The sequence below is a fragment of the Dromaius novaehollandiae genome, chromosome 9, assembly GCF_036370855.1.
Source record: "Dromaius novaehollandiae isolate bDroNov1 chromosome 9, bDroNov1.hap1, whole genome shotgun sequence".
Classification (NCBI taxonomy): domain Eukaryota; kingdom Metazoa; phylum Chordata; class Aves; order Casuariiformes; family Dromaiidae; genus Dromaius; species Dromaius novaehollandiae.
This window is the reverse complement of record NC_088106.1, coordinates 20,339,688-20,364,868: the sequence shown is the minus strand read 5'-3', so window position 1 is coordinate 20,364,868 and position 25,181 is coordinate 20,339,688. Positions and strand designations below refer to the sequence as shown.

Here is a 25,181-nt window from a genome sequence, read left to right as displayed (position 1 = left end):
CAGAGTTCAAGAAGAATTTCATGTTCATGATGGCAAGATGGCGATGATAATGGTTTCTTTCCCAGGAAGATGTGCCATACATACTGTATCATGCATTTTTCTTAGGAGGAAGAGGTTTGCTAGGTTCAAAAGGAAAACTAGGCCCTCCTGGCCTGGGTATCCCAGGAATCTTTGGAAACCCTGGGGAACCTGGACTAATAGGTCCTCAGGGAAATGCAGGATTACCTGGTCCCAAGGGACAGTCTGGAAGGCCAGGAATCTCTGGTGTGCCAGGTAAGGATTCCTCAAATACATATTTTGCCATAGGAATTAAATCAATCTCTGCAGAATGGTGTCAGTCATGCTTTTCCAGATTGAAGATGCAGAAATATTTTTCGATTAAAAGACAGATGTTCAGCTTTCATATATCATTGAGATCTGTATGGAAAACAAATTGATCAGCATTCCCTGAATGGCAAGTGTATCTTGAGGTTGTCATGACACAGTATTGAATTTTCTAAAGCAGCTTTTTGAGAATAGAAGGATACCTGCCATTGTTTTCTGTACAGTAATGTCCTTGCAGCAGGACGTTAACTAGCTATCATTCAAAGTGACTCCCCAGCATAATGGAACAGTAGCAGAAGGATTTAGTGTTTAGAAGAAATGGCTTCTAACATTTAGAAGAATGTTAGTAGTAGCAGTCAGTAGTATTTAGCAGAAGTTCTTATTCAGCCTCCCTTTTCAAACAGATAACTTGTCAGTGCCATCTTCTTTTTCTAAAAAAGGCAAGTTCAGATCTTGAATCTGATGGAGTTGTGGCTCAGATCAAACTCTGTCTTGTTAGCCAGAGCTGATTTTAAATAAGGCAGGTAAATCTTTGTAGTTTTTTTTTCAGAAATTTGTTCAAAGTTGATACTGTAGAAGAAAATAAATCACATATGTTATGCTTCTTATTTCTGACAATGTTTTTTCAGTATTCTCAAACCATTCATTATCCTGTGGGAAAGAGGTGACATATGCCTTTTTAGATACACAACCTGTAAATATGTAGGGCTTGACTCAGCAGCCTAAACATAGGCATCTAGCGTCATTTGAGATGAGCTGTCATATTCCAGCTGGCCTCTAACTCCTGGGCCAGAAAGGAACAGCATTCCCATACATCCTGTGACAGATCTCCCAGCCCTGTGTGAATATCTCTGAGGCACGATACTCACTGTCAGTTAAATCGTTGTTACTTACCTAGGTTGTTTGGGTGCAAGTGCTATTCATGTGGTTAAAGACTACAAAACTGGCTTCTACAAGTATGTTAAAGAAATGGAGGATCAGAAGGGAATAAAATGAAAATGAAAAGACACAATTAACTGCTTAACTGACAGGCACATATGTAATTTTTTAAAGTAATGTTCTTTCACTGATCAAATACCAACAAAATATGTTCCTGTTGCTTCGTTTCCATAGGCCCAAGGGGAGAGCCAGGTGTCATGGGCCCATTAGGAGTTCCTGGACCACCTGGCGCATTTGGAAGCCCAGGCAACCCGGGTAGCAGAGGCAAGTGGCCATAGTATCTGCCTTCGTTATTACTTAAGACTATAGGAACTTTAATGCTGAAGTAGTCTTGTGATCCATCTCATTGTATATTATTGCTCCTGAGTACTCCTGCTGCACAGTTAATGACTAAAATTGGAGTCTTGCTAAATCCTTGGCTTCAGTATGTTGTGTAGTCTGCAAACTAAGTGACAACACATTTTCTTTTAACAGTTTTGAATTACCACCTTTTTAGTTTCATGGATACTTGTGAAAATGGCTGGGAATGTTGCTAGACAAAGAACAGAAACCTTTTTGCTCTATTTTTGTCTATCCAATTTATTTTCAACTTATTATATCTATCTAACAGATTTAGTACTATATTTTTACTCATTATAATACATAATTATAGTCTCTTGCCATGATCCATCATCATAGATGTTTCATTGATGACTGGAGTAATTAAGAAGCTGTTTTAGTTTGTTATCTGGCATGCATATCTACAAATTTAGTTACTCTTAAAGACAGGAGTTTCATTGAATCCTTTATATATGTTATCAGTTGGTATGATTTCATCAGAATAATTACTTTTATTTTATTGCAGGTTCTTTTGGCTTCCCGGGACTAAAGGGAAGAAAAGGATTTCTAGGACAAAAAGGTGAACCCGGTGATAAAGGTTTTCCTGGACCATCCGAGACCTTGGTTAGTACTGGGAATAAAGGAGAACAAGGCTCAAAAGGTATGCATTGTTGCTCTGTCATTCAAAACTATGTTGCAGTTCTAGTGGGCTCTAACACTTGAAAGAAACTGATTCAAGTGCTCAAAGTATTCACAAAGCTTTGAAATAATTAGTGCATTGTAATTGCCTTTTTATTAATTGGATAGTTGGATATTACTCTGAATATTTATTTCCATTTAAACAAGTGCATATTCCTTAAAAACCCTCTCAGCGTAATGTCAAATCAGTAATAATATTTCAGTAGTACTAGGAAACTTACATATATGCATCCTATATAGTCATATTTCAACACATTCAGTAGCCCATGAACACAAAAATGGGTGTGCTCACCAACTAGATGCTGGACTGCAAAGAAATTGAGTCTGTTGAGAAATAATTGACTGTCAGGAGAACTCTTCTGTTTGCAGTGTTAATATAGACTCTCTGTATGTGAGTTGTGCATGCTTAACTAATTCTGTCTGGCTTTTTCTGTAGACTTTTCCTGTAGAAACTTTCCAGAACTTCCATCTGTGTCCATATGAGAAATACTAAAAACATTAACTGTGAGCTTGTGTCTTGCTTTGGTTTGTTTACAGGCTGAAGATCATATGTTCCATTCTGCTTCTCTGTTATTTTTAAGAGGCTTTTGCCTGTATTCCAAGATACTGTTTTTTAGTTCTATTTTTATGGAACTTTGTTTTATGGAACTTTGTTTTAGGATTTCAAGGAAGGATGGGTCTAAGAGGAGAAAAAGGAGATGCAGGTGTGCAAGGACCACCAGGTCTTGTTGGGTCAGAAGGAATACCTGGCCTACCAGGTATGGAGTATCTATATTGAAAACTGCTGTATCAGATGAAGGGTAGAGGTTAATATTACCTCAACACTAACACACAAAATCAGCTTCAGTAGCAAAACTACATTCTCTGTGTTAACTCTGAAGCTCTTTCAAGTATTCTGAAGCTGAGCAATTGCAAAAACTGCTGTTTGAAAGTTATAGTAGCTACCACCAAATGATTCTTTGTTTTCTTCCAAATACAGACCATTATCTGATCTAATTTGAGGCAATTAATAGAAAAGTAATATGAGATCCTGAATAATAACTTTAGAATCCAAAATCTGATGAGACAAATGAACTAAAATTAGTATTTATAAAACTGAAGAAAAGTCTGAATTCCCAATATTATAAAGAAACAGTAAGAATTCTGAAAGTTTTACATTAAAGTTGAATGTAAAATTATTTTAGGAGCTTTTTGTATTTCAGTGTGGTTCTACTTCCTTTTTGAAAGCCTGCATGTATGACATATTATGAAAGCTGCCAGGCTTTCACTGAAGAGCAGTCTTAAAAATAAACATGTATAAATTACAATCCTATATAAGACATTTCTCAAAGTTTTGCTCTTCCATTAACCTAATACATAATGATACATGTTGGCCCTTGAGTGAGACAGTGCATCTATTTTCTCAAAATAATGTTAATAAAATATCTTTCCCTCTTTGTATTCTGTATTTTTGATTCTTTGACATAACTTCTTTCTAGAAGTTATATGATACGTACTATAAATAGATTCTTAGAAATTGTGTCAATTAGACAATTACAAATAATTTTAGACTTGTAGTCAAAATGGCCTTTGTCATGATGGCAGTAATCCATGCTATATGTCACTGTAGCATTACTACTATATTTTTATCAACATCCTTTGTAGTCACTGTAGTGTAGCCATCACAGGAAAAACTGCGAATGCTGCAGTGCTGTCTGACTTCTTATGGAAGAAATCAGACTGATCTACCTAAATGTTTAGTTGCCTCTACCCTAGAGTTTAGGCATTGGGACACTCTAAATGCAACCAGACCTTGCAGTCATTACACTAAAACAAACTGACATTGATACAAGACTAAGCTAAAGAGAAGTGAGTGGAAAAACAGCCCAAGACATGGAAAAAAATTCTTAAATATATAGTCCTGAGAAGTGTGTAATGACTAAGTAGTAGTGTGATTGTGATGTGCTCAGAAACCTAACCGAACTCAGAGAAACAAAGAAAGTGTCGAATGTGTAAACACATTCCTGGTCGTGATGAAAACTTGCAAAGGTATATTGCAGTTTCCACCCATAAATACTGTGAATGATCACAAGCCTTATTATGTTAAAGTCGATACATGAGATGCTTTTTTTTTTGTCTTGACTTTTCAGTAACAGTAATGATAATTTTATGTGTGTCTGGGGCAAGAGGAAGAATTATACTTCACCTGTGAGTTGATTTATAAAATAATAAGATACCATGTCAGGGTGTGAGGTCAAATACAAAGTACTTTGTACAAATACAAGTACAAAGAGTTTGTATTTATGACAGCTCTACCAGCCAGCCAGCGTCTAAACCAAAGATGTGAAAATAGTGTCTATTTCTTCATCTTACAGGTGTCAAAGGATTTATGGGTCTTCCAGGGATTCCTGGAGGACAAGGATTTCCAGGAGCACCAGGAAACATAGGGGACATGGGAATTCCAGGTTATTTTCTATCAAACCATGTTACAAATTCATAGAATTGTGTAGAAGCATTTACACAGATCTGAGCAGTTCTTGTAAGCGGACTACACAATATTTACTCAGACTGGGACTTATTCTTTCCAGTACCTGTAAACTTCTACCCACCCACATAGTTGCTTGAATTGCAGAATGTAGTTCTCCCTCTCTAGTTATGATGTTAATAAATGTGTTCCAACTGTCCATCTCAGCATATAGTCTGTAATCATTTTTTGGAGAGTACAGGGCAAGAATTAGTGAGGATATGGCACTATATAGTGCTTCTACATGTCTTTGTAATCACGTGCTAGCCCAGTGATCATAAGTCTTTCTGTCTGTAAGCTTTACTTAGAAGTAATAAATGAAATATAACCTCTTTAATTTGTATATTGTTAAATGTAAAGACCTCTTTAAATGTGCTTAGAATTAAAATCACTTATTGTACAAAGCACTTTAATGAAAAGTCAGTGTCGGAAAATACAAGCAGAATTTCGCAAAACATAATGTGTTTTGTGCAGTTATGATCCTTATAAGAATGGTATCAATATCTTTGTTTTTCTAGGTCCCAAAGGACAGAAAGGATCTCCAGGGTTTCCAGGACCATCAGGTGACTCAGGGCAAGTAGGCTCTGGTGGCTCTCCAGGTGACAAAGGAGACCCCGGGTATCCAGTTCCTGGGCCTCCAGGAGAAACCGGTCCAAAGGTATAAGGGCAGTGGACATACTGTCATATTGGCCCATAAGCAGAGCCTTTGACTGTAGAAACAAAATAACTTGTAAGCAAGACCTGGAGAGTCTGCAGCAGATAAGCAGATTATTCGTTAGTGATGAGAGGTTCTAAAATCATATCATGTCAATGTTTAGGAGAATTTTTGACTTCTTTATATTTCATTTTTCTCTGTGTGCAAGAATGTCATATTTGTAAAGAACATCTTGGAAATAACTTTGATGTTTCTGAAAAAGGTATTAATCCATTGAGAACATGGACTTGCACTTAAAAAGCTGACAGTAGGTATACTTGTACATTAAGAAGTGCAAAAAAATTATTTTAGAAAATGCAAAAATTATGATGCTTAAAATTGTATTGTTGATTTTGACAGTTTAGTAATAGCATTACACAAAAATGGATTGTTGTTTTCTTAGCAATATATATTTATTGTTGAATGGAAGTTAGATCAAATTAATAAAATTTTGCTCCACATATTCTGATTGATGAACAGCTGGCAATCTCTTTACATATGAGATTATCTGAAATATGTGGTTCAGGCTGTAAGCTGTACTTCAGTTCACTGTATCTGTCTATCTGTCTGTTTAGTTTCTGTATTATCTGGGTAGCCACAGTAGGATTGAGTTTGCAAGTCAGTCTTAAATTTACGTAAGCAGACCCAATCATCTGCCTGCCTCTATTATAATCCAAATGACTGACACAAAAGTAAGAATTTAAAGCAAAATGTGCATTTCAGTGTTCTGTGTATATGTCTATTATGTAAGAAATGTTTTTTTGGATCAAAAGAGGAGCTGTTAAAATACAATTGGAGGGAAGTCTGTGTGTTTGTACAAAGTGCTGGTGAAAAGAGCATCTAAAGACTGAAGTTGTCTTTGTACGGATCAAAGAAAGTTTGTAGTTCCTTGTCCAAATGCTCAGTGGTATTATGAGAAGACTTCATATCAGTCTACTTTTTTTTTTTTCTGAAAATCATACTGAACCATGATTATACTCACTTAACCTCTAAAATTATATATCATTTTCTGTTGTACATATTTAGAATGTAATGTATTTAATGATAAGTGATTCTTTATCTGTTTGTGTTTGGCTGCTGTTTCTCAGGGAGATCGAGGTCCCCCAGGAGGTTTAGGCAGCAAAGGAGAAAAAGGATCCCAAGGTCAGCCAGGACATACAGGAGTACCAGGACCAGATGGGATCAGAGGGGAATCTGGAGGCGCAGGAATCCCAGGTATGTTTTGTTTTAGAGAGGTGGTGAGATGCAGGCATGCTTCTATAAAAGAGTGTCTCAATAAACCACAGAGGTGCCTGTGGCGTGGCACGTTTATATTCAGCTGTTGTAAATTTAAGCATCATCTTTGTAGTCAGTACAGCCAGCCTAGCTTGCGTCAGCTAAAGATCTGTCACAGCTCTGCGAAGTAGAAATGATAGCAAAGTTAGCAAACTGAGTCTGAGTCTAGTCCTGAACTGAACTGCAAGTGATAATGTCTTTTCTTCTCTCCCAAACTGTCTTCTTACAGGGCAAGTAGGACTTCTTGGGGGTATCGGTGCTAAAGGACTTCAGGGCCTCCCAGGACAAATGGGCATTAGAGGCCCTCCAGGTATGGTTTATAGCATCTCCCCCAGATCACTGTCCCCCTGGTTTCTTATTCACTTCATATGTTGTAATGAGACAGTTGATATTCTTGCTCTTGCAGTTGAAGTTGGAGTCTCTGTTTATGTGGGTATGAGGCTCTGTTCACCTTCTCCAGTTCCAGCTAAGGTCCTTACCAGCCTGTATTTAAAGTATCAGTTCAGCTCAGGCAAAAGGTCTTAGTTTTGTTTTCATTATTGTAAAACTTCTTGTTTTTTGTTTGCATCCAGAAGTCTCCAGGAGACGTCATATCCACATAAGTAGTAAGAAAGGTTTGTTCTACCTCCTGAAAGAGAATAATAAAGATCTAGCTAGACAAGGAGAAGAAGAAAAACAGTTAGAGTAGAAAGAGGGAAAAGAGAGCTGATGTTGTTAGAGCAACAGAAAAGATTAAACTGTTTAATGTACGCATAAGGAGAAGCGTATAAATATGCAGTGACAGACAGGTATACAATACAAACTTTATTGAAGTGAATACCAGTTCTTGTCCTCAAAAAGAGCATTGAATGCTTTCATATTCAGGTGATCATCTAAATTATGCTGTGGTTTTCTAGACTTGAGAGAATTTGCACTGATTTATCAGCAGAGTTGGCAAAGATCAGAATCTACGCCTTGCTTAGAGAAGGCTTGAATTTGTAATAAACCTAGGGAGAAAAACTGTACTGCCTGTCCCACCAGCATGGGTTAAATCAAAGGCATGTCCTAAAATGTCTCTGAAAGACAGGAAGGTATTGCCTATGAAAGTAATGAGGGTCCTAAATCCATTGAAGTGTAGAGAGCTCAATAAAAATAAGATACTGCTCTTTACTAATGTTTATGTTACCAAGATAGTTGCAACTATTTTTGAAGTAGCTGCACTAATAAAATTTTAATAAAGGTGACTCATTTCTTCTATTACTTTGCATTTTAAAGGGGGACATGAAAATGATATTTTGGTGCATTATAATTCACAGGTGCTGTTGGAGACCCTGGAGAAAATGGGCTTGTTGGTGAAAGAGGTAATCAAGGTCAGGATGGTATGCCTGGCACCCCAGGAGATAAGGGAGAACCAGGTACAGCAGTGGAATATTTTCATTCTGTTTTAAAATTGTGGGGTTTTTTTTCCCCTACTTTCCCCAGTTTTGGGAAGGATCACTAAGGAGCTTCTGTGGAGCAAAAAATACATTGATAGGAAGAAGGTTCTTAACTTAATTCACAGGCTTTCTACACAACTGTTGTACATACTGTCAACATCTCATATGCATTCATTACTTCTCTATTATACATGTGATTCGTCATAATTTGCCCCCCAAGTGTTAATATCTGCAAGAGCCTCAGTATTGATGTTAACAGTTACGTGTTCAATCTCAAATTGATGAAGAGAACCAAAATCCTTTTAAAGAAGGAGCCTCAGATCTTACCTAGAAATAGGATAAAAGGGACCAGTGATGAATGATCACACTTAGATCAATAGTCAAGTTTTCCATGACCTTGTGTTGTAAAATCTTTCAGTTAAATGTCACTCCGGATGTCATCAATGTCCACAGATTTATTTCTCCATTGCATTCTGACAGAAAGTGTTTTCATGTTTTACAGCAAACGTGTTTCTTTGTATGTGAGTATAAAAAAGGATACTGAGCAGATATTCACTAGTATTTAGTATGCTTTTCCATATTGTTTTCAGTAATCACCATTAGGTAATTTCTTTTTTAAGTATTTATGTTTCTTCCCTTATTTTTCTTAGTAACTAACTTAAATGCAGAATTTTTCCTGCTCCTTCCTCTGAAAGAAAGAGAAAGCTTAATATTTTAGAATGTACCTCAAATATGACTGGGAAATAGGAGTTCTCACTTTAAAGAAAAACTTAAAATTTCACTTGTATTTCTGGATAGAACCAGTAGAAAATAAGCAAGTCTTGACTCAGTGAATATTGAAGAAATGCATGAAATTTTAAGTGACTATGATGTTTTCTAGCAGTTATTCAGGACTGTTGAGTGTAATATGACCTAATATTTTGTAGGGGTACCAGGCAGAGGAATCCCTGGCCTGCGAGGTATTCCTGGTCGTAAAGGTGGGTTGTCTTTTCAGAGAGCAGAAGCTTAAATATTAGGCTCGTCATCTTTGTCCTTAAGTCACATCCTTCTTAAGGAATGGCACTGAGGGAATTAGAGGAAATAAAGGGTGATTCTATGCTTATGATCAATGATTTGATGCTGTATATTAAATGCCAAGAGTTCTTGCTTGTAAAGTTAAGACTTTAGCAAAGGTGCAGTGATTGCGTTTTAATTTGGTACCATCTCTCCTTTTATATTGACACAGTCTCAAGAAGAAAAAACAATTGACTAGGGAGACACTTCCTAGTTTTTAGGTTTTGTACATCTAGGACCTGTAGAAATTCATTGATATGCTTTGCTTTATTAAAAAAAAGAAGAACTCCTTCCATGCCCTCTGTATATTAACCATTCGCCCTAAGATCAACATCAGAATAAACTGAATCCATCTGGAGTATTTTCTTATTTTACAGCACTCATATTGATACTTTTACCTGGAATTTAATTTTATAGGATTTGCAAGTTCTGATGTTCAAACTAGCTTTTTTTATTACTGCATAAAGAAATATTCCATACTCTGGTCTTTCTGCCCTCTCCTTTCAAGTTTATTCCTTTGTACGAGCAAACTCCAAAGTGGAATTTTAACAGAAAAGCAGTTTGTACACTACTTTGCAGTAAATCCTGTCTTCCAACAATCTTTTTCCTTTACTGTCGCAAGTTGCTTTTGGGGCTTCTCTGTACTAAAAACAACGGCTGAATTCCACCTTCGCAGTACACTAAATGCACATATTCTGTGTAGTCCAGTTTTTAAAAGCTATCACACCATCTCACCATCTTGACAGTTTTTCCCAAATGCATTATGTATGATTTATACTCTGCAGGAATCAAAGGAAACATGGGGCTGCCTGGTTTTCCTGGGCCACCAGGTATGAAAGGTTGTCGGGGGGAGCAAGGACCCATTGGACCTCCTGGCTTGATGGGATTCCCAGGATTCCAAGGCGCAACAGGCATGGCTATTCCTGGCCAAAAAGGGAATAGAGGAATTGCTGGTGCAGATGCAAGACCAGGTGTGTTGTTATAACTCCTTATTTATCTGAAAGGATATACTGATAATTGAAAGCAGAATTTAGCCTGTCCGAAATTCAAGATTGAAAGAAGTTCTGCACCAGAGGGCTTCGTCATTAAATAGGTAGTTTATTTATCAGTTGATGCAGTGTTACCATTGTGAATATCACAGTTTTCTGTGCAGTGTGATGTTAATTAAAAAAAAGTGCTACAGTTTGTGGCCCACCCACTTGCATGGTTCTGCTTTCTTCCTCTGCTATCCATAGGGCAGCTGAGAGCCAACTTTAAAGCCATGAGACAGCAGGAGTGTTATTACAGGTGTAACTAGAACTGAAGGAAAGTTTAAAAACTGTAGTGCTTTAGAGGACTGAAAGAACTCAGCTCGGATCTCAAATTAAATTAACAGGCTAGGGAAAAAGAAGTCAACATTTTTTTTTGTTTTGAATCAGTATATTTCCTTGGGAATCACTGAGAGACAGTAAACGTGAAATACCATAATAGAGTCATTGAATGTTGTACTGCATTGTATTCAATGTTTGTGAAATGCCACTGTCAGTAGTCCTTACTTATTTTGATGTTTCCATACAGGTGCTCCCGGTTTTCCAGGGCCTCCTGGTCTTCCCACTCCCAGCATGAAAGGAAGCAAAGGTGTTAGAGGAGCAGATGGCATACCAGGGCCAACAGGCCCAAAAGGCAACATTGGTCTGCCAGGTCCAAAAGTCAGTGGAAAGGAATACTCCTCATTTCTAACTCCATTGCTAATTTTCTCTTACCATAAAAACTACACCTGAGGTGGGGGGGGGGAACTACTTTGTAATAGAGTAAAGATATTAAACTGGATATGAAAAGTAGTTTTTGTGGGCTTTTATGGACCAAAAAGGCATTTTATTGTGAATTTCTGGCTTGTTATTTCCTCGTCCATTTTTTATGACAGAATAATATTAACAATGGTCTGGCTATTTCTAACATTGTCACAAACAGAGCAAATAATGCTTCTAGTTGAAGACATAATGCTTTGAATATTCTGAATTAAAAGAAAATATACTTTATAGTGCGGAAATGCTACTTCTCATTTATTTATTGATGTTACCTGACTTGCAGGGAATGGAAGGTCAGCCAGGTTTTCCTGGTGCTAGAGGGGATCCTGGACTTGTTGGATTCCCAGGTGTAAAAGGTATTAATACATTTATACACTTCTGTATGCCAAATACAATCATATACATGTTGTATTATTGTAGTAGTGCCAGGTGAAGTCCTACAGACATAAGCCTTTTCTATAAGGAGAGCAGGATATGGACCAGCTATAAATGAGATCCTTCATTAAGAGACGAGGTTCGATCAGACGTCATTTTCTTTGAGTTCAATGTTATGGGTATGTCTAAACTGATGTTAAAGTGAGGAAGGGCTAGGACTTTAATGGCCTCCATTAAAGACAACATTAAAACAAGTTTGTCCCTAGGGCTTACCAGTGACTAATGCCATGTAGGGACTTTGGATTGGGTCTACCAACGTGAAATGCCACACCACCGCTAAAAGATGTGGTTTTTGGCAACCCCTTAGCTACAGAACTCAACGACATTAATTGTAGTTATAACACAAAGCCCCGCGTCCTCTGTTTGCTATTGTAATAGGCCCAATTATGATCTCATTCACTAATTTATCAGCAGACTCACTGTTAAATTCATTGCCTTCATTAACTTTGTATTCCTGAGGCTTAGCTGGATCAGTGGGTGGCTAAAAATCCTTGTAATTTACACATTTTTCTGGTTGATGGTTTAAATCTGATACGGATCTGCCTCACTCAAATACTTTCATTTTCAATTACAAAATTCACAATGACATAAAATTGTCTTTATCTGTTTAGCCCATTGGTTTGTGTTTCATGTTAATTATTGTGTATTTTAAATTTGTAGTTCTAATTTTAAAAGTCACTATGTGGGCAGTAATTATGCTTTCTTAAGCAAAAGCCCTCATTCACTGGTACAGTCAGTCAAGTCTCCTGACTTGCTGACAAAACTATTTTTTAATTTCCAGCACCGCTGTGGAAGAATAATCTGGATACAGCTTCATATTTTGCACTTAGAGAGAATTGTTTATTAAGTTTCAAACATTTGAAAAGCTTTACATCCCTCCTAAAAGCCATCAGCACAACTGACATTTGGGTTTGAATGGAGTGGAACTGTACAGGATCACTGTAGGCCGCACTTGTCCTGCAAACTCAGTAAAAAAACACATAGTCTGAAGTTAAAATTTTAAGCTAAGCTTGTGGGACTGGCTATTATATGGACACAGGCACGGAAACATCTTCTTGTAAACTGACTGCATTTGACCTATAAATAATAGAATTAACAGAAAAGATGTAGAGCTCCACTCTAGTGTTTCAAATGAGTCTGCTGACTGTGTTACTCTTTAGGAAGGCTGCATAGATCATGTAGGACTCTTAAGTAAGCCTCTGAACCTCTGGCAGTTGTTTTAACACTTCAAACCAGGTATGTCTCCAATCTCCTTTTCTAGGAGAAAAGGGTAATCAAGGACCTCCTGGACCACAGGGTGCAGAAGGGCCAAGCGGACCAAAAGGCCAACATGGTAACACGTTATTACAACCCTTCTTGTTGTAATGCAAGCTGACTTAGCTTGGTTGTGAGGGTTGTTTCTTTGATTTTAGGGGATTCTTTTGGTTTTTTAGTATAAAACAGCTAGCTCTTCATTATATTTTTGCTGCTAGGTCCACCTGGAGACCCTGGGAGAGTATTCTCTGTCCCAGGAAACAAGGGATCTCCTGGACTACCCGGAAGACCAGGAACACCAGGTGATCAAGGAATTCAAGGGATTCCTGGACTACAAGGTTGGGTATTTTTTTGTTTGTTTTTTGTTTTTAATCCCTGTACATGTTTGTCTGTGTTACTTAATGAAACATTTTTGTTTGGCAGGAAAACATGTTTCTGCACAAAAAAATCAACATGTCTAAAAATACCTCTCTATTTAAAAGTAGCTATTGGTGCCATGTTAACTGCCTCATATTCAGAACCTGTCTCATTCCATCTGTCCATCACCCCCACAGTCTGCAAGTGAATAAGCAGTTCCCTCAACATAAGACTAGGCAAAATAATGGAATAAAACATCAAGTTTAGACAAAACATTCGCTGTTTTCATATGAGCAGGATCATTCTCAGTATGTTTGTCATCTTGAGGGGAAAAATACCACAGGTAATAAAAGTACCGTAAATGAGTACAAAGTGATTGTCCCTCTGGTTGTTTGGGGAGGTGGAAGAGAAGGAGAGGCCAGCTATTCCTCCAGTTGCACTAGAAATGAAGCCTGCCAGTGCTGTGAGGAATGTGGGAGCGAGGAGCAGGTAGGAGGAGGTGGATGTACAGCGAGCGGGTGCTCGGACACTCTCGCACCACAGCTCTGCGCTGCAGGAGGGAGCTCCTCAGAGAGCCAGGCCTGCTGGAAGGCATGTGCCACTCAGGAAAGATGCAGCTTACCCAGGGATAACAGAGAGGGCAGTACAGAATTGTTCTTCTGCACTTATTTACAGTTGTTTTACAAAGGAGCTGCAGTATTTATGGAATTATGAACAGTTACTGAGATGATTATGGCTTGTTATTATATTTTTGAAATATTTCTATTGTACAACAAATGCTAAAGGAGAAAGCTATTTCCTTTGATTTTTGCAACCATTCTTTATGAGACCGTTTTTCTGCAGTACATTCCATAGTGCCTTGTCATCATCCTGAAATGAAACATGGTGACAGTAACATTGTAGACACCAAGTCTCAAAGCTTAGCAAATTGATACTCACACTTTTATTATAATGCAGCCACATTCAGATGGGGATTTTTAACTTTATTCATAAACTGTTTTTAGAATCTAGAATAATTACTGCTATATTACTCTGTTTTTTCCTGATCATAATTTAGGACCTAAAGGAGTAAAAGGTCTACCAGGAACTTTTGGGAGCCCAGGTCAACCAGGACTGCCTGGTCCAAAAGGAGACAGGGGATTTCCAGGACAAAGAGGTACAACAGACAAGACATCTCTGACTTGTACTACCAAATTTGCAGATAGACTGTGTTGTCAATTTCTGTAAATCCTTCCTTTTGCATATACTGACTTTCTGTGACATCCTCAGTAGCTGAGGGCCACAAGCACATGTGAGCACATGCTTAGCTTTCAGCAGGTGCATGTTCACCACTGAAACAATAATTTACAATTTTTATCCAAAAATATGCGTTGGCTGTGCTTCTCTGCTATTACTCACATTTATTTACCCACTTGAAAATCCATTTAAATCCCTAGGTATCAGTGTTCCTTTACATGACATCAAAATGGAACTGAATAAATATTAATATGTTTATTCAAATATGCATATATTTATATATCCATTAAATATAACATGTAAAATAAATATATGATATTTATAATAAATATAAAATGTTTTTACTCTACAACTCTTCAATAAAGAGGGCCATGATTCTTTAAAATGTCTCACTATTTCACAAAACTGGGCCATGCAAAGGTACCTGATCTTGGTCTGAAAGAGCTAATACACCTAACAAGAAATGCTACCAATTTTCAGATTTGATCTCCTTATCAATTAATTTTTGGATTGTTTTTCAAGTGGCCTCACTAATTTAAGTAAAGTAAGAATGCAAACAAAATGGTAGTATTTGTAATCTTATTTTTTTCCCTCCACAGGACCACCTGGACTGATTGGCTTTCCAGGTCTACAGGGGTTACCTGGAACACCAGGTGTTATTGTCCCTGGTCCAACAAGAAGAGGTTTTATTTTTACCCGGCATAGCCAATCAGCCAAGATCCCTGCATGCCCCTATGGGACATCACAGATCTACATTGGCTATTCGCTGCTTTTTGTACAAGGAAATGAACGAGCACATGGACAAGACCTTGGTACTGTATTAGTAAAAATTTTCAGATCACTTTCTGTAGAGTACAGTAATGCTAAGCTGCCTTCATGAAACCAAACTCACAGTAGATACCTGAAATGAACATTAGTTACAAACATCGGTCTCCAGAGAGCTCCGCTGCTCTGAGAAAATGCAGGAATCATGGCTTGAAAGACAGGTTTCTCTCTTGCGTTCCTATGCTCCCTTTTTGCTACCCCTAGATGTTTTTCAGGAAAGATTGAGTTACTTACACATAGGTGTCTGCTAGATAATGGCTAGGACATCTGCACAGGGCTGGCAGTAACAATACAGGATCTGTGAGAGAACCCTGCTTTCCTGGAGGCCAAATAGGATACTGTAGGGAATCCAAAGTGGCACCAGAAGCTTGTATTCAGGCAACCGTATCCCTGCTGCTGTGTCAAAGACTGATACAATTCAGCAAGAATTTACTGTTTTTTAACACAGATTTTGTTCTTAGCCCTTACTTTGTGTGTGTGTGTGTATATATTATATTTAATGTAAGCATTTTGCTTTTGTATAATTCCACTCTACAGATACTTTCCTTCTCTTTTTTTATAGGTACCAACTTCTTAAATTCTCACCATACTAGATTGGATCCCATGATGTGTCTCTTCTGTTTGCTGTGCTAAATATAATTTCCTCTTTGTCATGAACTCTTCTCTCTTATTTTTTAGGAACAGCTGGTAGCTGCTTGCAGCGATTTACCACCATGCCATTCTTATTCTGTAACACCAATAATGTTTGTAGTTTTGCTTCTCGTAATGATTATTCATACTGGCTGTCGACTGCAGCAGCAATGCCGGTAGACATGGCACCAATTTCTGGCAGAGCACTAGAACCCTATATAAGCAGGTAAGAGTACAAGAACCTTGGCTTTTCTGACCTGGAGCCACACAGACAGTATAATTTATTTTGAACAGCAAATCTCAGAGCAAGATCTGCCTATCTCAGCCAGTACCACATTGATTTCAGCCACCTGATTTTTAATTAATCACCTGAATATTTCAGATATTCAGTGATACCCTAAGAAAAGTTAGATTATAGCTAGGGTCCCACAGCCCATTTAGTCTGCGTAGTTGAGATAACAACACACAATCTGCCTGTTTTATATATTTTTACAAACTATTGTCATGCATATTAGGGGCAGGCTAAACTAAAATAAAGACAACTTCAGTATTTGGAATGTGGTACAAAACAAGCTGTACTTCCAGTTACATTTAATATAATTACTGAAGTCAGTGAAGAACTTTAGATGCTGTGGCTGAAGGATCTCTCCTGTGAAACACCGTTGTGCAAATTTGGTCCTTTCTGGCCTATGCTGCCTTAGGAAAGCTAAGAATGAAGATCTTCTAAAGAAGGAGAGCTAAAAAAACATGAAAGACCAAGAGCAGTAAACTGAAAGATGGGAAGGCAAGCTTTGCACTCTGTATTCCAGCCTGCGCTGCCCAGTTGTTGCAATCTAGTAGTCCATCTTCCTAGTTCCTTCCTTTAGGAAATAAAGATTACTTTTTTTCTTTTTTTTAATCTTAGCAAATAAAAGTACAGACAGAAATTTTGATCTAAACCATAGTAACATAAAGTAGTGAGCACATGAAGAAGCTAAAATTTAGCTTGTTACTTTAGTAAAGGCAAAATTAGGAAACTCAAATGGTCTGAGACTAATCCCCACCTTATACCAATTTTTGTATCGTGTTATTGGTAGAGATAGCAAAGCAGGTATTTTGGTTCCCTTCAATTTACTTCTCATTCAAAAGAGAAAATGTGTGCAAGTTGTAGCATTTATATGAAGCCTTGCCATTAGCTAGTTACTATTCTCAAAGATGCGGGGGTGGGGGGGATGTCCACATATGTATTTTCTCTCGTCTCTGTACTGAATGCATGTGTGTCTCTTCTTACAGGTGCATTGTCTGTGAAGGAGCTGCAATGGTAATAGCAGTTCACAGCCAAACAACTGTAGTTCCTGCCTGTCCAGAAGGCTGGATGTCTCTCTGGAAGGGTTTTTCTTTTGTTATGGTAAGGATATAAAGGCCAGAAATACTCTGTTTCTCTCTTCTCACTTTCATTGACATTTTCGTCTGCTATTAGCTCGTTTATTTTTTAGTAATTGTGGAATTTTCTTTCCCTGGAAATGGACAATAACTCTATTAACTCTTATTTAATATCAGAAGCATAGGAACAACTCTTCTGATCTGTCCTCAATAATAGATGACAGGAGGAAAAGGGGAAATGATGAAAGGAAAACCATAGAATTTTAATCTGACAAAAATAATTGCCTTGTCCCATTCTTGCGCATCATGCAGAGCTCTAGGAAACACAGGTTTGGGGAGTGGGATGGCTAGACCAGTCGTGAACACAGGTATGCAGAAGTAACTGAGGATAAACCACCACTTCCATGCCAGGCAGTTCTTTTATAAACCAGATCTTGGGGCCAAACTCCACAGAAGGTTAAAATCAAACAGAAGTAGTCTATTGTCTACAAAGAAGGGCCTCAGCAGTTTTGATGCCATAAAGAGGTGCAAGTGGAAAAAGTTCATAATGTGGTTCCAAGGTGAGGAAAACTGAGTATGGGAATAAGGGTGCATCCATACTGGGGGACATAACACTTCACCTTTGTTACCTCTGCCTGTGAGATGCTCTAGGGTTGCCAGCAAGTGAGAGTAAATGACAGAATGAAAAAACCCTTTTGCAGGCCCACATTCCTATTTGCATGATAGGAAGTCTTTTTAGATCTGGTGTGGAATTTGTTGTATCTACTGGGATTTGCCCCGAAGTAATGTTAAATATCTTGGAGAAAAAAAAAGAAATTTTTTGCAGCATCTGGTTAAAATCATTTGCTTATTTCAAACCTCACCAATTTTAATTTCAGTTTCTAGCCAGTTTTCTGCTGCCATAAGTTATTTTAGGAGCATTTCTATGAACATTTACCAAAATCAGAAAGGAAAATGCTCCTTTGCTTTTTGTGTTTGGAGAAGCAATCAATGCAACAAAAAATATGAACAGAGACAAAACAGGAGATTTGACTTATTCATAATTAGGTTACTGTGGTCTTCAACTGGACAGATGCCAGCTACTTTCTAGTCTTTGTGCTGGGTATGGTTTTCATGCCTTTTCACAGAGCAGAAAAAGTTCTTTGGAGGGGCTTAAGAAATAACCGTAACTGCTTGAATTTTTATAAGGCTTCTGTGCTTTATTCGAAGTCTGATAAAACTTAATCTATGCTGACTTTTTGTCTGAGATGTACCACACCGTCTGTGGTATGTTTTAGAGATTTTTTTGCCTGAAGTTTACTAAAAGCTGATGGACAAGTTCTTATTAAAAATTTACAGTATACAAGTGCTGGCTCAGAAGCTTCTGGCCAAGCATTGGCATCGCCTGGGTCTTGCTTGGAAGAATTTCGAGCCATCCCATTCATAGAGTGCCATGGCAGGGGGACGTGCAACTACTACACAAATTCCTACAGCTTCTGGTTGGCATCACTAAATCCAAGAAGAATGTTCAGGTAAAATGTACTTTCCCAACAGCCCAACTCTTCCCCATTTCTTGCATCTTACCTATCCCATCCATGCTCAGGTGGCCAAGAAGCCATTAACTTGCCTGCCCAACACCCGAGGGTGCCCCTAGTAATTCCCCTCAGATTAGACATCTCCCTTGGCTAGGCTTAGGATCATTCTGCAGTGCTGGAACAGCTCAGAGAGGCCTTAGTGAGTCAAGGATTTGAATTTCAATGTCTGTAATTCCATCTCCAAACAGCCTTTTAAATGCAGCGTGTTTTCTGATGTAAGCACATCTAATGCCATTGTCTTCAGTAATTTGCCTTGAATTTCGCAGTACTGAGTTTGTCCTGGAATCTGGAGGAGAGTCATAGTGTAAGATTAATTCTGTTGCCTATCTTAACACTTCTACATCAGAGCTCAAGGGAGAGAATCAGGTGCTTCTAAGGTGCAGTGTATTCTGACCCATTTTAAACATCTTTGCTGGAAAGAGATAAATTCCTCCCCAGTTTATGTCCATTGGCTGTGAAAGAGTCTAGGTGGCTACTTCAAACATAGATGTCTGCATTTGGACAGATAAATCCAACACACTATGTCTAAAAATCAGATTAGCCAAGTGAATCAGTGTGTTATGGCTTTGATCCTGCACTGATTTCCAGCCTCTGAAACCCTAACAATTTCATTGGGATTTCTAATGTACATCAGCACATGATTGGACCCCTGCATGTTAGTTTGGTATGGAACAGCCAAGGTGAATGATTTCTGTAATGCAGAAAAATTGGTTTTATGTAATCCTGGAGTCATAAACTGAGGGGGCTGGGGGCAGAATCTTGCAGAAAGTACTTCTACAGTGTCTGTGCAAATTCAAGATTATCCTTACAGGTATGCACAGAGCTCAGTATATCCCTGTTTTCTGAAGATTTAATTCTCAGCATGAGTATTGGTATTTGCTTGTACTCTGTTCTTTCCTCAAAGCAGTTAACTGAGCTCATCTGGCCAACTACAGGCTTTCCATTGCCATTGCCCTCCATATTAAGAAGGGGAAAAATATGTTTTTAAGAGCATGAAGATCCTAAGTGCCTGCAGCCAACCCCATTTAAGTGTCTGAATGTACTTGAGTTCACAGTTATGTCACTGTAGTCCTTTTTTATTTCCATTGTGATGCAAAATTAGTGTTTAGGACAAGGAACCCCTTGAGCAAAAGAGATGGGGGAGGCAGGGGCAGGGGAGGAAAAGAGCAGAAAAATCCAGTAGTATGACAACTTTTGTCACCTCTCCCTGTTTTTAAGGAAAAAGTGAATGTTTGTTTTCTCTTTTAGGAAACCTTTGCCACAGACTTTGAAAGCAGGAGAATTAGAAAACATCATCAGCCGCTGCCAGGTCTGCATGAAAAGACCAGTCTAAACAATGGGCATTGCTGATGGAGCACAAAACTGCTTTTATTAAAAAGAATTGCCTACTTCTGAAGAGCTATAATTTATTAAAGCCCAATTGCATCTGGAAAGAAAATTACAAATTGCCAGTGCAGCACTATGGTGAGGTAGGGCAACAGTTTGACTTTTTTCTTTGGCAAATGACAAAGCACTTTGTTGGAGTAAGCTTGTAATGACAGTCCTGCAGGGTCTTCTCCTGAACTGTGTCATTTCTGAGCTGCATCTTCATGATAAAACTGTGGCATTGCCAGATCTTTAATGAAAGATGTTAATGCTGCCTTGCATCATGTGCTTTTCAAACTGCAAGACAAACTATATGCTGTAATATCAGCTTACAGATGTTCAGTGTTCAAAGTAGATATAATTTAAGATGAAAATTTGGCACTTAAGAGAGATGGAGTTCAATAGGAAATCTTTTTCAGTGCACTTTTAAATATATATTGATTCATTAAGGGTTGTTTTGGTTTGGTTTTCTTGTCTAATAAACAAGTATCTCCCTACTTACCTCATCCCTCCTCTGGCTGAGAAACAGGAATACTTTTTTTTTTTTTTTTTTTTTGTATCACTGCAATAACAACAGTTCGTGAGGTAGCTGTGCTATGCTCTGTAGACAGTACAATGGTGATATACACTAGCTCCATTCTCCCATGTAACTTTGGCTAAGGACTGACTAATTGAAATTGTTGGAAAGTCTTCTTTAGATTCAGTGGATTTTGACACATTATAAAAATTTTTAATTTCTTAACAAGTTGACAGTATCGGGCCTTTATTATGATTGCATGCTTTTGGCTCTACTGAAGAACTATCATAATTTGAAATGTTGATGGAATTTGCAGTTACTGTATGGCTCGAGGGCTCCCATGGCATTATCAGCTTAGCACAGACCCTTCCAGATGTATAATCTCTGTCTTCCTTTTTATTGTATTTTTTAATACACAACAAAAAGTAAAATATACACATTTTACAATATTTAATATTTAAATATTTATCACAAACATTTCTGGAAATGAAATCACTTATTCCATCCAGTTAAATGCATGCATCTTAAATTAAGAAAAAAGAAATTGATTGATACTTAAATTGTACCATCTGAGCACTGACTTATACAAGAGAATACAATTGTAAATGGACATAAATACTTGAAAAGCACTTTCATTTACTCATATAATTTATATAAAACTGTAGCTCTGATTTTTTTTATACTTATAACATTGCACTTGCAAGGCTATTTAAAAATGTATTGTAAACATTTAAAATGTTAATAACTGTTAATACTTGCACACAACTGTCAGTTTCAGTATTTAGTGTTCTAGAAGTCTAATTCATCTGAGAAGTTCTGTAAATGCATTATTTTAAATGTAGAGTCTAGCAATTCATTGAAATAACAAAGATTTCTCATTCAGAACTTTTTTTAAGCAAGTGAAATTTTATATTCAGATTCTTTTAAAATACTTGCATTATGTTTGTCTTATTGTTGGAATTTTCACTGTTAACCTAACTAGAAAATAGTTTGATCTGTATGTTTTTATGCCCGTATCTTCTGAGGAAGCTAATTTGAAGACAACATTTATGTGGATTGAATGGATATTTTAAAATTACTGTTTTCTTGAACAGATCATAGTACTTATGTTTGCAGGTGTAATTGTGAATTTACAGAGTTTTATGAAGACTATGCAGATGCGCTGCTGACAGGGTGGTACTGTCAACGTCAAGTTAATACTTAATCTTCCATTTGAATCATGTTTGGGGATGGGGGGGGGGTTCTTTAAGATAATGATATGTTAGATTTTTCCCTAAACTCTGAAATCTGCTTTAAATACTAAGAGATGAAGTCCACACCTGTTGCTTGGGGAGGGGGGGTTGTTATTAAGGCTGGGATAACATAAGCATCACTAGAGTCACCCAAAGGCATTGTATACTGTATACAACTCATGACTGGGGAGACTCTTTGTAAAACTTACTAGTAAAACACAGAATTTAAGTACTTGAGGTTAAAGTCTGCTGGAGATGGTCTGTAAAGTATAATACGTAAGGAGAAGGGAATAGATTGTGATTTTAAACTCAAAGGTAAGTTACAAAGAGGAAATTATGTCTCTTAGTACAACTCATAAGTGGAAATTGTTGTGTGTCCTTCAACAAGTTACTAAATAAAGATTGCTATAAATACCTTTGGATTTTGAGCACTCAACTTCAGGCTTTCTTTAAGAAGCCTGAAACACTCAAAACTTGGAGGGACATTTATGATTGTCAAGCCCAGCGTATTAAAAGGTAGACACTGAAAATCGGAGAAAAACTTGAAAAATATTGATCTTAATTTCTCCTGCAGGTGCAGATCATTTTACTTCCATATTACTAATGGTTGTTGTGAGGATTAATTAGCTCATGTCTGTAAATGCTTTGAGAGACTTAACTGGAAAGTGCTAAAGAGGTGCAAAGTGTTAATATATTCTACTGAAAGAATGGCAAAAATGGGGGAAAAAAAAAGGGAGGAAAACAAACCTTCTGCTAAATACAACCAAATAAAATAATTTTGACTAAAAAAAGACCAATTTCACTTGCTTTTTTGTTCCTCAGAGTGCTAATGATCTTTTCCAGTACCTATGCATAATATAAAAATACTCCAATGCATGATAGTGTCATCTGAATAAAAGACGGTAGGTGGAGCTTGCCCTTAGAAGAGCCTCTCTCTCTCCTACTTAGACTATGCTAGAAGTCTAGCAGTTCAGTGTAGACACACAAGCTGGTTGCCTATACCTTTCCTTCTAGGTATAATTCTATACAAAGAGCCTGTGGTGGGCAATGGTTTCGATCTGGAACGACTGAGCCATGTCTTTTTATTCTAACGGGTAGCTGAATCATGTGCGTGAAGTGCAGGTGGGTTGCAAGTTGCAGTTGACAGAAATAGCATGAAGAAAGGATTGCAAGGACAGAGAGAGATACCAGGTAAGATGAAGGACGCAGCCTCCACTTGCCTGGCCCAGCCCAGGCCCAGCTACTGCATCTAAGCTCTGCGGAGGCCTCCAGAATGGACATCCTGCACTGACCGGGGTCTGACCTTGCACTTGCCTGACAGTCACCGGAGGGACAGCAGAACCGGTTACCGCACTGCCACGCTCAGTGTCCTGGTACGGTGCCCTGGTCAGAAAGGTTGCTGCCCTGCCGTCTTGGGGCCACCCACAGCTGGACCATGGAGCCAGCTCCCTGATGAACACACTCCCAGCTTGCCTTGGGAACCATTATGACTGCAGGTTCAAGAAGGGGGAGAACTGGCCACCAAGGAAGCCAAAGTTGTTAATAAAAAACAAGAAAAAAAGAGTAAGAAAAAAAGAAGAGTAGGACGTACAGTGTTTCCACACCTGGATAACAGTACCCTGGGGTATTCTGTAAGTACACACACAGAGGTAGGCTGTGTGCAGCAGAAAGAAAAGGGCAGATCTAAACTTTTTACCAACATTATTATTACCAAGATTTCAATGTGAAAATAAGGAAGATGTATCTGAAAATCATACTGACAGGTTGGAACAGAGGGTTGTATAAAACATTGTTGAGGATAGCAGTTTAAACCACTGAACAAGAGAATCAGGAATATCAGTGGAGAGACTGCATACTGTCAAAGAAAATGGTTTGTCCTCGGATTTCTGCACGATGAGGGATGGGAACAATGTCCTGAAAGGGATGCAGATACAACCAGGGTACAGCTGTGTGCTATTCTTTTTCAGGTAAGGCATAAGCTATAGTGCCTGTAGTGGTCCAGTGGTACTGGACACAGTAGTGGTCTCCGAGGGATGATTTGTAACATGAAACTACACTAGAATAACTGATGGGACTATTCTTAAATCTTAGGATAGGTAAGATTTACCTTGGATACCTTGTAAAAATATTGGTTACAATAACATTAATAAGGAGCAAAGTCTAAAAAGGTTACTGAGAAGCTGTAGGTGCTAAAGCTAGGCATGTTACTGCTTGAGTCTATGAGTAAGCTGAACATCTGTTTTGACTGGTAAGCTAATTTTTTATATGTCTTGGAGCACTGGAAAATTTTCTGCAGACTAAGAGACAACTGTTGCGTCAATATTAAAAGTGACATGAAACTCTGACTAAGAGTAGGCCAACACCAACTGTATGTAACAGAATACCTGACGCAGGATTTCTTTAATGAAAAAAAAAAACAGAGGAAGGTAATACAGTGACAATGCCCATCAGTATATGAAAACACTTGGTGTTTCAAGAAGGGCCAAATATAAGATTATAAATCTAGATGCAAATAATGTACAGTTTTTCAGTGCTGTACAGCTTTATTTTTAGCTTTGTTCGATGCCTATTCAGAGATCATATTTCAGACCACTTGCCTCTGTAAAACAGTGCTTTCAGCGTCTGTAAAGAACTGAATTAGCAAGTTGCAGACCTTGAATCAATATACTTTTCAATTCTTCTGGCATTTCTACTCACTTTCATCTGAACTTAACTGACCATTAATCAAAGTACAGTGAAAGCTCAGAAGCTTTTTCCCTCTGTTTAAGAAATTATCTGTGAGGTATAATAGCACTTTTTTTCCTGTGTGGATTTGGCACAGTGATAGTTACCACATCCCAAGGAAACAGCTGGCCTTAGGCAGCCTGTGCTGTAAGTGATGTTTGTTCCTGGGTGGGCTGAGGAGGCCCTTGGGAGCATTATGCCGGGCCACCGAGGAGAGGTTGCCCTGCTGGGCAGAACGGATGCGGGAGCGGGGTTTAAGCGGCACGGGAAAGGGGTAGCCTGCTTCGTGCACTCTGTGCCGCTGGTAACCACTGCTGCTGACAGCTCTAATACAATGCGAACGCGGCAGTGACCGGGGTGAAGGAAACGCGAGGCCCCGGGCTGCGTTCACCAGGCAGCGGGGTGCGCGGGTGCCTCCGAGCTGGCCAGCCTCCCGCAACGGGCGCCCTGAGGCGGCCGCCGCCTGCCCCGGCCTGAGGCCGGCTCTCCGCCCCACAGCGACCGCCGCCGCGAGCCGGGGTCGCAACGGATGCAGGAAGCGATGAGAAACCACTGCGCCACGCGCGCAGCCCGCTCGGCCGCCTCACCGCCCCGCTTGCGCCAACGCGCCCGCGCGCCGCCCGCCTTCCCTCACTAAAAATGGATACCCGGCGGCTGTCCCGC

General features: G+C 38.6%; 1 protein-coding gene across 1 annotated transcript in view; it reads left to right on the top strand.

The window, feature by feature from the left end:
• The window catches only part of COL4A3 (collagen type IV alpha 3 chain), a 68,283-nt gene extending 45,894 nt beyond the window's left edge, over positions 1–22,389 (top strand). Inside the window, exons 32-52 of the mRNA XM_064516895.1 lie at positions 106–273; positions 1,438–1,527; positions 2,108–2,242; positions 2,940–3,038; positions 4,635–4,724; positions 5,302–5,441; positions 6,566–6,692; positions 6,982–7,062; positions 8,048–8,146; positions 9,094–9,144; positions 10,006–10,191; positions 10,778–10,908; positions 11,291–11,363; positions 12,704–12,775; positions 12,915–13,034; positions 14,111–14,209; positions 14,889–15,101; positions 15,793–15,970; positions 17,017–17,131; positions 18,445–18,617; positions 19,929–22,389. Coding sequence (XP_064372965.1) covers positions 106–273; positions 1,438–1,527; positions 2,108–2,242; positions 2,940–3,038; positions 4,635–4,724; positions 5,302–5,441; positions 6,566–6,692; positions 6,982–7,062; positions 8,048–8,146; positions 9,094–9,144; positions 10,006–10,191; positions 10,778–10,908; positions 11,291–11,363; positions 12,704–12,775; positions 12,915–13,034; positions 14,111–14,209; positions 14,889–15,101; positions 15,793–15,970; positions 17,017–17,131; positions 18,445–18,617; positions 19,929–20,013 — 2,525 coding nt within the window. The 3' untranslated portion in view covers positions 20,014–22,389. The remainder of the gene's footprint in view (positions 1–105; positions 274–1,437; positions 1,528–2,107; positions 2,243–2,939; positions 3,039–4,634; positions 4,725–5,301; positions 5,442–6,565; positions 6,693–6,981; positions 7,063–8,047; positions 8,147–9,093; positions 9,145–10,005; positions 10,192–10,777; positions 10,909–11,290; positions 11,364–12,703; positions 12,776–12,914; positions 13,035–14,110; positions 14,210–14,888; positions 15,102–15,792; positions 15,971–17,016; positions 17,132–18,444; positions 18,618–19,928) is intronic.
• Positions 22,390–25,181: the final 2,792 nt, after the last annotated feature.